Source organism: Mesocricetus auratus, unplaced genomic scaffold (genome assembly GCF_017639785.1).
Source record: "Mesocricetus auratus isolate SY011 unplaced genomic scaffold, BCM_Maur_2.0 Super-Scaffold_100007, whole genome shotgun sequence".
Lineage (NCBI taxonomy): Eukaryota > Metazoa > Chordata > Mammalia > Rodentia > Cricetidae > Mesocricetus > Mesocricetus auratus.
Window position 1 is genome coordinate 68,678,679 of NW_024429191.1, and position 14,084 is coordinate 68,692,762.

At 38.8% G+C, this 14,084-nt stretch overlaps 1 protein-coding gene across 5 annotated transcripts in view; it reads right to left on the bottom strand.

Annotated features, from left to right (window-relative positions):
- The window catches only part of Stxbp4 (syntaxin binding protein 4), a 159,283-nt gene that overhangs the window by 101,472 nt on the left and 43,727 nt on the right, over positions 1 to 14,084 (bottom strand). For all 5 annotated transcript variants that reach the window (XM_040749472.1, XM_005075817.4, XM_040749474.1 and 2 more), the window contains 3 exons: positions 12,610 to 12,701; positions 3,974 to 4,063; positions 396 to 461 (listed from right to left, as the gene is read on the bottom strand). In XM_040749472.1, coding sequence (XP_040605406.1) covers positions 396 to 461; positions 3,974 to 4,063; positions 12,610 to 12,701 — 248 coding nt within the window. The remainder of the gene's footprint in view (positions 1 to 395; positions 462 to 3,973; positions 4,064 to 12,609; positions 12,702 to 14,084) is intronic.

Sequence of the window (14,084 nt, forward strand, 5' to 3'; positions counted from 1 at the left end):
GAGTCCTTGTTCAGTTTTTCTTTAATAAAAATCTCAAAGTAAAAATAACAAAAGAAAGAAAAAGAAAAAGAAGGAAGGAAGGAAGGAAGGAAGAAAGGAAGGAAGGAAGGAAGGAAGGAAGGAAGGAAGTCACAAACAAAAGGCAAATGAAAGAGAACAGAAAAGCAACATGACTGGTCATTTTGGTTCATGGAAGCCATTTCAGACTCTAGTGGGTATAAACTCCAAATGCTCATTTTAAAGAGTTCTACAGTTTCCTCCTGTTCCATTTGCAGCAACAAATTCTGAGATACGATGCAGTATCAGTGCTTTAAAATTTGGGTAGGCTCATGTACCCTCCACTTTCATGCATTCCTCCCCATCCACACACACACCCTATCCCCACACAGACCTACCTGCTTCACATTCTGGAGCTCTTCTGTTAACTGCTTCCTGTGTTTCTCTGATTCAAGTAGTTTCTCCTGTGTTTAAAAACCACTGAATTAATAGCATGTCATCATGACACCAAGCATGATTTCTAGTCTTCTGTTTCAAAGTATATTCTCCAAATGCCGAATTGCTAAAATCTCCTAATGCAATGCCTGGTTATTTCCCTGGTCTCACATAATACTATCTAGTAGTCATCCAAGTATAATTGTGGTGAAAACATTCTTTATTACCTTAATGTTATATGATGTAAAAATCTGAGATCCAACAGAAGTCAGTCAGTATTGAAATAAGTAAATAGACAAAGGGCTTTAACATTCTGAATTGGACATAAAAAGCTTCTATTAATACCAAAAAAAGACTAGGTTGATTATTTTCCTAATGTAATTTTAGCCCATTCCAAACAATTAAGTCACAAAAAGGATATAACTATTATAACCAAAAATATGAAATACACAGTTGAATGTCGCATAAAGGTAAAATATTATCATCTTTGAACCTAAAGCTAAACCACACATGAACTCTGAGATGCCCACCTTGTTGAGTGGTCTAGTCAGAAATGGTAAGTGACTTAGCCAGCTTACAGAAAATGTGAACAGGCTACTTGGACCTTAAATAGAGTGGTGAAGATTCTTGGCAACATCACCATGTTTAGAAGAAGCAAAATCTGACCTCTGGAGTAACTCAGTCTGCTATGGTCTAGGAGGAGAAACGAAGGCAAGTGAAGGTGAATATAACACAGAGGTCTAATGACTACCACAGCAGTGGAGAGCCTGGGCCTTTCTGTGAGTTTACACTCTGCAAGCCCCCTTCACACCTGGTGCTCTGCTGGTTTCCTTTGCACCTGTAAATTCACCTATCCCCACTCCTCTTTCAAGAGCAGGAACAATCTGAATTCTGTGAAAGTCTTAGGGTTAAATAGTTCCCATAGCGCTATTAAGGAGCACTTCTGCAAAATAAAAATTAATCATGGGCCTATTTGTACCTAAAGTGAGACACAGAGACTCCAAGCTGTTGAAGGATGCTGATGAGTGGTAGCAGACTATTTTTAGTCTATGATCCTCACTTAACGAGCTCTGCTGCTCTCTTTGTCTCTGTCTCTGTCTGTGTGTGTGTCCATATGTGTATGTAGACACCTGTAGCACAACAGGTATAATAACTGAAAATGCAAACATTATCTCAAGCAAAATATTTACTGCTTGATATACCATTTATAAGTTTAAGTTTTAAATTAAATTTCTTTATTTTATTTTATGGGGATGAGCATCTGACCTGCATGTGTACTTGGTGTCCACAGAGGTCAAAAGAGGGCATAGGATTCCCTAGAACTGGAGTTATGGATGTTTGTGAACCATCATGTAGGTGTTGGGAAGAGAACCTGGATTCTCTATATGAACAACAGGTACTCCTAACGACTGAGACATGCCCCCCTGATGAAACTTTAGGAATGAATGAGTCCCAGAGAAAAGATTTAATGTAGAGGAAATTTAAAGCAGAGTCGTTTTTATTCTGGGACTTCAGGTTTTGCAATATTAAAATATGCTCAATTACAGTTCATGAACTTGAAAGGTGATCTTGACTAAACAGCTCCTCATGGGGCCCTTGCTTAAATGTTACATCAGTGTGGCTTACAGTATTAAAATTAAAATTCTAGCAAATTAATATCAGCATTAAAATAAACTCAAAATATATCATTAAATCTAACAGTGATAAAATGTAGGGAAATTAAAAATATCCAAGACCCTTAGAAACCCCTGACATCCAATGCTGTCTTACCAATGGAACCAACACTACAGGGCTGTTCTAAGAGAGTAAGAAGAAACTAATGATTTGAAAAATGAATCCTATATTTCCATCTAGATACACCAACTTGTGGAAAGGTGGTGATTTCAGAGTTATAAAATATAACCATGGTTGTGGGATATTCAAAGGAATATGAATTGCTAAAGCCTTATGAAAGAAAACTGGGAGAAATATATAGAATGTTTTACATTGGTATTCTTTAATATTGCAATTCCATTTTGTAGATTTACTGTGAACTTTCACAAGTGCCCACCCACACATCTACAGTTACTAAAATGGAATTGTCATTTTCACAAATTTACTTTTCTTTCATTTTCATGTGTGTGTATCTATTGTTGTGTATGTCACATACATGTGGGTGTCCTTGGAGGCCAGAAGATGGTGCTGTGAGCTGATGTGGTTGTTGGGAACCTAACTGGGGTCCTCTGAACTAGAAGAAGGTTCTCATAACAGATGAGCCATCTCTCTAGTCCCTGGGGTTAGTTTTGATAATGGAAAAGTGAAGATAACCCAAATAGCCATTAACAGAGAAATGGCTAAAAACCCTGTAAAATAAGCAGCTGGTATAGGGGATCTCTACCATGGAAGACACAGGAGAGCTGTGGCAGAAGCTGCCATGACTCATCTTGAAGCATAGGCAAAACAGAAGCCAAGCTGTAATAAAGCGGCTATGTAAGAACTAATCTATGTATATACTTCTTTTTAATTGTTTAAAGAATTCATTTTTGGAGAAATTTTTGGGTTATAGTTAAAGGTAGAGGATGGTACACAAGTTCCTATGTGTTTCTCACCTCAACATGTATGTTTATTTTAAAAATTGTGATTTAGCTGGGCTGTCTTCATATCTCTGAGAGGATATGGTAAAACATTTTAATATCAACTTCCTCTGAAGTCTGGCATTATAAAACAACAGTAAAAAATGGTGCTTCTTTTTTCAAATAGAGAATTTATACCAATGAAACTAAATTAAATAACTAGAGGATTTCACCTAACAAAGGTTTAAAAATGCATATTTTATGGTAAAGTGATCATAAAGTAATTATGTTGCTTTCCTTGGAACATATAATGACTTTCTGTAAAGTCGGGATTTAACTTAAACCCAACATTCCACTAAGAACAGAATGCCATTCTAGAGAGTGAATCAAAATGTTATCGTGTATTTGGAGCATATGTGATTTGTTCTACCCTGAAAACACAGTGCCTTCATTTTCAAATTGCAAAACACAGCGGCCCTCAGACATGGCCCTGCACCTGGAAAAAAAATGTATTTCCTACGAACATCAAAGGATTCAAACCTGTCACAACTTGCTTCGTCGGCTCCTCAGCTACACCTGCTGTGGCCACCAATATGAGGGAAGAGGAGGAAGAAGAGGAGCCGTATCAGACATGAGAGGAAAACCCACTGCACACACGATCTTAGGCGTGTATCACACAGTGGAAAATCCACTGCACACACGATCTTGGGCGTGTATCGCACAGTGGAAAATCCACTGCACACACGATCTTGGGCGTGTATCGCACAGTGGAAAATCCACTGCACACACGATCTTGGGCGTGTATCGCACAGTGGGGGAAAGTGAGTGCGAAACTAAAGAATAGCTCTCTAAAGACAATCAGACAGATGATCTGATCCTACCTGATACTAACATACTTCATTAAGAACAAAAGGAGCTCAATACTGCAGAATCCGGTACAGCATCATGTCTTTGAAAGGGAAACATAAGGAAGCCGAAGGGGTGTTTACCTTAAGCACATTCGCTTCTGCCCGAGCCGCATCTCTTTCTTGTTTAAGTTTTCCCATTTCATCTGCTTCTAGGGCATCACAGGGAAGAAGCTGTCAACATTAAAATACACAAGTTATGCATCAGGTGCCAACCTTGAGAACAGAAAGTCCTTTTTCACTACCCTCAAACTAAATTCAGGTTTTATTTTGGGGTTGTTTGATTAGATAAAGGAAAACTAGTGTATGTGGCCATTGCTCTTTTAAGCTTCCCCTTATACTGTTGTTACTTATAATTTATATGATTAAAAGATACATGCTTATATTTTATATTTTAAATATGTACAATTTTATTTTATGTGAATGAGTTTGTGCCTGTGTGTATGCAGCACATATGTGCAGTACCTATGAGGGCCAGAGGAGGGCACTGGTTCCTCTGGAACTGGAGTTACAGGCACCCTGCGTTGGTGCTGAGTCTTGAACTCAGGTCCTCTGTAAGAGCAGCTAGTGCACTCAACTACCACACCATCTCCAGGCCCAAGCTGTCTTGAAATGATCTTTCCTGAAGTGCTCACCACTACCTCACATTACGACTAGTGGGATTTATTGCTACATCTTTACTAGGAGGGGAGTGGGATGGTTCCCTTTCATCCATAAACTAAGTGGCCAGAATCACTGTCACGATCCAATTGTGCCTCTTCAGAAATGTTTCAAGTCCCTCTCCTGCTGTACAGATATTTCAAATAGCTTTGATTGTTTCAATCTAATCTAATCTCCTGAATAAGGGTTTCTTATTTTCCTATATCTACTGAGATCCCATCATTCATAAACATACTAGTAAAAATTGAGTTATTGGTAGCTCATTCCTCTCCCCTGGTTGTCATATCTAAATGGTCAGCAAGTTCTACTGATGACATATTTGGCTTATGTTCACATCACAGATCTTTCACTCCCATTCTTGACACAATTGCTGTTATTTAATTCTCCTGTATTTGGATTCTCTCTATCGTCACCTCCTTACATCCTAACCCCAATTTTCCTTTTTCATAGAACACATGCAGTTACTATTTCTAAAATGTCACTTTGATTATGGCACAATATTCTGTTTCATGCATTGCTGCTACAGATTAATGTATAAAATCATATATTATATTAGGCCCTTTAAGATCTAACATATAACCTTTATGTACATGATTATCATTTTTGAAGACCACCTTCTGCTAACAGCCACATTTTATCTTTTATTTTTCTGTTTCATTCTAAGACTTTTATTGGTGACAGTGGGGTGGTGAGACAGGGTCTCACTATGGAACCCAGGGTGGTCATGAACTTGCATCAACCTCCCAAGTGCTGAGTACAGCATTCTACACTCCTTGGTCACCTCTGAGAAGGGACTAAATTCAACCTTTCTTTTAAAAAGGAATTCAAATGCTAACTTTGTTATGCACCTCCCTGAATGTTCTAAGTTCTATCACTATTCTAGCAGTACTGCACAATGTACTTTGAAGATTATTGTGTACTTGGCTCTCTGGCAAACTATAAGGATCCAATTTTATCTATCTTAATTAGCATGTGTCATGGCACCTAACACAATGTTATCAGCATTGTACTTTATCAGTACATATCTGATATCCTAAGATGGGTCTTTAGAAGTTATAGGGAGTTTATTGATAAACACATATGAATTATCATTTATATCCTGACCCAGTGTCAGCAAAACATTACAGTCTCATCACATATAACTCTGTTTGATATTTTCATTCAGCTTTATGTCATTTGGTAAAACAATGGCCTCAATACACCAAACTAACAAGAACTTAAACTGTGAAAAATCTACTTTTGGGAATTTACATTTACATGTTCACTGCTGTTTGAAAAGAATCCAGTCATGATACTTGAGTAGACTGATATATTCGTTATACTCTAGTGAACTACAGTCTGTTGATACTTGAGTAGACTGATATATTCGTCATACTCTAGTGAACTACAGTCTGTTGATACTTGAGTAGACTGATATATTCGTCATACTCTAGTGAACTACAGTCTGTTGATACTTGAGTAGACTGATATATTGGTCATACTCTAGTGAACTACAGTCTGTTGATACTTGAGTAGACTGATATATTGGTCATACTCTAGTGAACTACAGTCTGTTGATACTTGAGTAGACTGATATATTCGTCATACTCTAGTGAACTACAGTCTGTTGATACTTGAGTAGACTGATATATCCGTTATACTCTAGTGAACTACAGTCTGTTGATACTTGAGTAGACTGATATATTCGTCATACTCTAGTGAACTACAGTCTGTTGATACTTGAGTAGACTGATATATTCGTCATACTCTAGTGAACTACAGTCTGTTGATACTTGAGTAGACTGATATATTCGTCATACTCTAGTGAACTACAGTCTGTTGATACTTGAGTAGACTGATATATTCGTTATACTCTAGTGAACTACAGTCTGTTGATACTTGAGTAGACTGATATATTCGTCATACTCTAGTGAACTACAGTCTGTTGATACTTGAGTAGACTGATATATTCGTTATATTCTAGTGAACTACAGTCTGTTGATACTTGAGTAGACTGATATATCCGTTATACTCTAGTGAACTACAGTCTGTTGATACTTGAGTAGACTGATATATTCGTTATACTCTAGTGAACTACAGTCTGTTGATACTTGAGTAGACTGATATATTCGTTATACTCTAGTGAACTACAGTCTGTTGATACTTGAGTAGACTGATATATTCGTCATACTCTAGTGAACTACAGTCTGTTGATACTTGAGTAGACTGATATATTCGTCATACTCTAGTGAACTACAGTCTGTTGATACTTGAGTAGACTGATATATTCGTTATACTCTAGTGAACTACAGTCTGTTGATACTTGAGTAGACTGATATATTCGTTATACTCTAGTGAACTACAGTCTGTTGATACTTGAGTAGACTGATATATTCGTCATACTCTAGTGAACTACAGTCTGTTGATACTTGAGTAGACTGATATATTCGTTATACTCTAGTGAACTACAGTCTGTTACCAAGTCTGGAGTTGTGTTGGGTATGGGTGTAGGCTCCAACCTTCCCTTTCCTGTGTATGACCTTGTACTGGCAGCAGGTGTAGCGCTGTGTGAAGTTTTTAATATAGAAATGATTATCAGAATCACAGCAAGATACTTATATTTTAGGTTTTAAATGCCACACTCTCCTAAATCCAAAAGTTCATTGTCAAATAAACAAGAGCAGTATTGACAAACACTGACTCAGCAATTCCTCCTTAGAAAGGTGAGAGCCTGACATCTGAATCAGAGAAAGTGATTGCTGGAAGAGTTAGTTACAGGACACACACCCCATGATTCTAGTTATGAAGTACAAGAATGATGGACTCCATCTCTGTAAGGTCAAAACAGCAGTTCCATGCCCAGGTGAGACTGGAAGAGATTTCTGAGATATATGATAGGGCCGGGTGGTTGGTGGCTCACACCTTTAATCCCAGCACTTGGGAGGTAAAGGCAGGCAGATCTCTGTGAGTCAAAGTCCAGCCTGATCTACTAAGCAAGTTCCAGGACAGCCACAGCTGTTATACAGAGAAACCTTGTCTCAAAAAACAAAACAAGAACAAAAAGATGCATAACATACATCCAGCAAGCTGTAGACTTATTACTGTATTTCATCATGTGTTTGTGATAGTTCAGTAAAGGTATTAAAATATTAAGAAGCTGGATGTGGTAGTACATGCCTGTAATCCCAACACTTGAGGGTAAAGCCAGCAGGAACAGGAAAACAAGGATATCTTAGGCTACATACTGACTTTGAGGCCAGCCAGGGCAGCAAGAGAGCTTCTCAAAATAGATAAGTGGATAAACAAACAAACAAATAAATAAGTACACAAAACAACAAGGAACCCAAATAAAATAAAACTAATAAAAATAAAAAATGTATTATGAAACAACAAACTAGGACACAGTTGCCAGCAGAAATTCCCTGCAACTTTTTCTGCTCTTTTCTCCTTCCCTTCCTGGTATGACATAAATCCTAGTCCTTCTTCCCTTCACTTGCATTCACTCTTAAGGACTCCTTCCCCAGGACAGCAATCACAGACTTCCACTAAGAGTCTCTCTGCTTTCTTGACCTCTAATTCAGAAAGCATTAACTATCTCATTCTCTTTCCCACTTCCCTTCCAGAAGTTGCCAAAATCTCCAGCTGGCCTGCTCTGTTGCTTTCTCTCAACTCCAATCGAAACATCCTCAAGATTCCTTCCAAATCCGTCTTTAAATTCTTTTATTTGTAATACAGACCTTGTTCTACGGATTCTCTGTCTCCTACTGCTATACTGTTTGGTGGTCCACATGAGGAAAACTGAAGGAGATCTTCTTAGATAGAACAGGCCATCCTATATGACTTCAGACATATAAATGAATTGTGGACCCATGATGTGTCATTTCAGCTTTTGCTGTTAATCTATCTGACAGCATCAGTGTCCCCACCAGAATCCTAAAACCCAACTTTCGGGTGATGATGCATCAGCGAATCCAGCCAGTATTCCAGATAACAAAATCAGATGCTAGGACCTTCGGAGAGAGACTGGACTGCCTTTTACCCCTCTGCTCCTGTGGCCCACTCTTATTTAGTAAGGAGTAGGAAATATCTAAAGTATCTATTCAGCAGGAGATGAAGAACTGAACATTCCCACCTACCCTTCTATGATTATGAAGCTCCTTATTCCTCAGAAGAAATTGTAGGAGATGGTAGGTGGAGAGAAAGGAACTGAGAAAGACCATTTGTGCCCATCTGCTTTTCAAGTACCAGTTACAAGATATGCATATCTGTCAACTTTCTGGTAAGATGATATGATCTATGGATGACATCTTTGCTAATATACACAGTAAGCATGCCCCATGTTGGAGACCCCTTTTAAGATATACAAATACCAACATAGTAACATTCTCCAGTGCAAACTGCATGGTTTGTGGTTTATGATTGGTATTCCCCTCTACAAATAGTTTGGTTGGAAGATGACAATACCCAATACCCTTCAATATGGGCAAGATATAGCCTTGCCCAGCCAAGGCAAGTAGACCTCCTGTAATGAGGGAAAAACCTTGTTTTACAACCTCAAGATGGGTACCCTGATGTCAGAAACATACACTTGGAGTCATGGTAGAAATGGGGGACTAGCATCCTCTTAATGAGATATGTACGCACATACCACATAAGCTGCTCTTCAACCAGCTGCCTGTGGACCCTCACTGCTAAGCTTGGTTACCTTCTGAGTTCTGACTCACTGAGCAGTAACTTTTTCTCCTGCCCGCTTACCATGTCTCTTCTCTTGATACCATCCAGAATTCTAAGCCTCATTGTTCTGACACTCATGGCATTTTCATTCTCTCATAAGACTCCCCCCACCACAACTCTAATCCAGTGACCCCCGACTCCTTCAGGAGGTGAAGCCTAGTGGAAGGTCAATGCTTTTTGCCTGGGCCTTCATTGCCTTCTATTATCCATCTCTCTCCCCACAGCAGCTGAGACCTGCAACTCACTTGCTTCACGTTTTCCCTCTCAAATGCCAGTGAGACTGACCTTAGCCTTAGTTTCTGATGCCATTTTAAAATTCTTTTAGCTATGAGACTAAGAACCTGAAAAGGAGACTCTGTATCTCTTGATAATATTCCCACTTTAAGGCTTAAATATGTCTTTCATTTTTCATTCCATTACATTCTCCGTCTACTTTGGTTTGGTTTGACTTTGCCTACTTTATTTTCCTTCAAGGCTGAAGGCACAGAGACAAGTCACTTTCCTTAACTTTTCCTCTTAAAATGCCTTACAGCCAAGGGGCAACGGGACTGGAGACAAGGGACTAAATCTACTCCCAAGCAACAATGAACCTACAGGGCACACCACCCCAGAATGAAAACAACTGTCAGCAATACAGAACATGTTCTCTGGAGCAGATTCTTTTATAGAAACCAGTCTCCTGGGTTGATGACATCTAAGGACCATCTTGTAGTGCTATAGCTCGGGCACAGATAGGTGGGCTCACACCTTGACCAGGATTACTTAATTATTCATACCTCTTGGCCATGACCCAATTCTTACTCTATTTATATTGAAAGCTCACCCCAACACACTGAAGATGGACCTGGGGACCACTAGACCCCTTTATATGTTCTTCCTAATATGCTACAGTTGAATAAAACCCCTCTCTCTGCTTTTCACACAAAAAGGGAAGAAAAACATCACCTATCTTTATCTTTATCAGCCACAAAGAGCATATGCATTCATCAACTATCTTTATCAGTCACAGAAGGAGAACACAGGCACCCCATGTAAAATACTATAAACTTGACCCTATTACTGTGAAACTAAGGCTGCAGGGGTAGCCATGGTGGAATTTCCCCACCTTCACAGACTGTCAGCATCATCTACCACAGACACTGACTGTTTCAGAGTAGGCACTCCACTGTTTTTGAACTTAAATACTTTTGGGACTTACACAATCAAACAATAACTTGGTTTTCATTTGTTTTTGGTGAGCTACTTAACAAGCGGTGACTTTTATAGTACTCTTAAAATTGTGATATTTTATTCCCTCATGAATTGCAAGATGAGATTTTTAATGAAATAGAATTCAATAATATTAAATGAGAATTCAGTGTGTACTTTGAGAAACGTCTTTCACTGTACACGTGACTGGAATGGGCAATGCATTCTTATTATGGATTCAACTGGGGAAAAAAGGAAAGCTAACACTTGACAATAATATCATCTGTGTGATGATAAGCAGAAGGCAACAAATAGGATTCCATAAATTAATAATGATTATTGCACAACATTTTGATCTACAGCCTCAACAGGAAATCATTGGCACACAGAGTATGTTGCACAACTGCCATCATTATGGTGTTTTTGCTTTCAAAGCATCATAGACTGACTACACTACACGCTTATCTGCCCTTAAAGTCCTGTTGGTAAGAAGGAAACAAATTACTCATTCAGAGCATGTGCATTGCTTTGCAGCTGCTCCAAAAGCCCTGCATGCTCACACAGGTCCCTACATTACTGGCACACCATGAACAAGAGTTGCCTTTACTCGAGAAATGGGCGCATCAACCTTGAGAACTGTTCAGCAGTAAGAGACAGATTTGCAGAGAATGTTCGATAGTTAAGTGCCTAAGACACAAATCTGCAGAAGGAAAGAGGGCTCTACAGTTCAGCTTTTTGCTAAATGCCACAGGATTGCTTCTAATAAGTCTGTGCCTTCATTCTGAGAAAGCCAGGTACTCTCTTTGGAGTAACTGAATAGCTAGGTTTTTGGATGACTGTGATGAGTAAAATGATCAACGGTAAAATAAATTATTTATCGAATTTTTCAAAAAGTAGTCTGAAATGTTAAAAATGTGGCATGAGTAATCTTTAAATGAGAGGATCAGATTCATTTTTACCAATGAATTAGGCATGCAGCTACTCTGCATTTCTAGCAACATATAACTAATACCAGTCCTGAAGTTCCCTGCCAATTAGACCTATTATTTAAAAGCAATCAGGCTAAGGTTTGGATGTGGTTTGTTCTTAAAGAGTTCATGTTTTGGAGACATGGTGCTGAGTGTGCAGTTATGAGGTGGAGCATTCTCAGGAGGTGAAGCCTAGTGAAAGGTCATTCATTGCTTTCTGGTTTTCAAAGTGTGATCACTTAATCTCACAAGGGCTCCTTCCTTTGTGATGCAATCTGTCTACAGGCCTTCCCCAGAGGTCCGTTCACTGATCCTCTCCAATCTAACTGGCTATAGGCAGTTCATTATTGTAACAAAAAAATTTTGCAATACTACAATTAGAGCTTTAAATATAATTATGAAAAGTGGGTTGGTGTGCATGTTTTCAGAGGAAACGACAAGGGAATTTTCTTATTTATAAACTTTAAAATAGAAAATATGGGACTTCTAAATACAAAGTTATATTAGGATATCATTCAAGGCATATAGAGAATGGACTCACAGGCACTCTTCTGTGCATATACTGTGAATTCCAGATAGATTGGGTTGGGTACACACACCATTCTGTGTTGCTAGATAATCATAATACATGCCTTTCCACACGGCAGTCAATACTGCTGAACTAAGGGGTGGAACATAGCACAGGGGCCTGAGAAAACAAGAGACAGGAAAACCTACTTTTGATTAATCTGTGGTTTTAAATATTTATTCCAGTGATGTATCTTGTTCATAGAATTTTTTGTGTATGTTTGTGAACCTGTGAGCACTTGTCTACACATGCATGTACACATGTGGATGCACATGTAGTAAGAGGCTGACATCAGGTATATTTCTCACTTGTTCTCCACCAAAGTTTTTGAGATCAGGTCTCTCATTGAACCCGGCATTCATCAAATCAGCCAATTGGCCAGAGAGGTCCTAGAGATCCTCTCTGCCTACTGAGGGCTGCTGACTAGGGGTGCTCAAGTCCTACTTCCATGTGAGTACTGGAGACCCAAGCACAGGTCTACACATCCACATAAGTAATAACTGAATAATTTAAGAAGTTAAAAGCCAGTGGAAACTGGAGAAAGGGCATCATACATGACCCACAACATTCAAGAGTGTGCCCTATGTTCAATTAAAACATAACACTGAGAGGGCATACTCTACCTGTGAGTCCAAGATGCTGGAGATCTCATGGACACCAACATTTACTTCATCCAACTGCAAGCAAAACAAATTTCTGGCAACTTGGACGAAGTCTAAAGTGAACACATTATGATAAGAACATAGCATTTATTTTCATCTTAACAGATACTACTTTCTTCTCTGGAAAGTTAAAATTATAAGTTTCAGGTTAACCTACACAAATTATCCTAAAACAGTACTGACGAAAGCAACAGTTAAATATAAATTTAAATAACAGAAAAGCCATGTTTTATATCACTTCAGTTAGCTTTGTCACATAATTCAGCTAAACAATAAAGCAATCATGTATCACAGATATCTAATTCCCTAATTCTCACATTATGCACACAATGATTTTTGGGGAAAAAAAAGGCAATGTTGCCACATGGCTTTTCAGGCTGAAAGGATCTTCATAATCTTGTCAGTTTTTGTAACAGCTGTATGTGCCTAGAGATCACCCTCACACCATTCCTCACCTCCACTGAGACAGGTCCTCCTTCTACTCTACAGATGAGCAAACTAGGGCTGCAACAGGCTTTCTTAAACTTACCAAGGCCACTTGGCAAGTTGAGCATCAGAGCAGTCCATAACTTAAAGACACTGTGATGGTCCACCCACCTATGTATCCTCAGTAAGTTTTCATTGTAGCTATTACATTGTAATTTCAAAGGATCCTTATACATGACCTCTGTTCTGACTTTACAAATTTCTGCTCTTACTTTATGCTGCATTATCTTTTCTCATCTTTCGAAGGGTATTAATGGTTTACCTAAAGTTACCTTCTCCTCTCACCATCTCTTTTTCTTTCTGTTTTCCTGATGCTTTAAGGGTGGATCTTATCAAATGTCCAGATACCCTTGATTTTTGACTTTACATTTAACAATTAATAAGGCACTAAAAAAGTTGGTTGGAAATTATGTGTGCCTTGTTAACTGGAAGGATTATTTTACTATAGGAAAAACAATCCAGTAGTCTGCTGGCATTTTTGTTTAGGCTCTTCAGAGACACACCTTAAATCCCCACTATGGTTATAAACATGGATGCAAATGTCACTGAGCATCTGGGTACATGTTTTGAGCAATGACTCACCACAACTCCAAATTCCCTTGCTGCTAGTGAGTACAGTTCCACAACAACTCTGGTTTAATTTATTGATGGCACATGTACCTTTCTCCATGGAAGTTTAAGCAAGTAATAGGTGCTACACTGATTGATAAAGGGAGAAGGTAGCATGGATAAATGTCCACATCAGCATTTCTAAGAACTCTGATTTTAATGTGCAGCCTAACCCAGCCGAAAGTCACACTGGTACTCCATACTAGCTTGTCCTGCCTGAGAGCCCTCCATCTCCAGATGTCTGTGCTTCACCTGCCTCTGCACAGTAACGCAGGGGCTGCTCTCTCTGCACTTGTCTTCTGTCCTTACAAACTCTCTCTCTCTCTCTCTCTCTCTCTCTC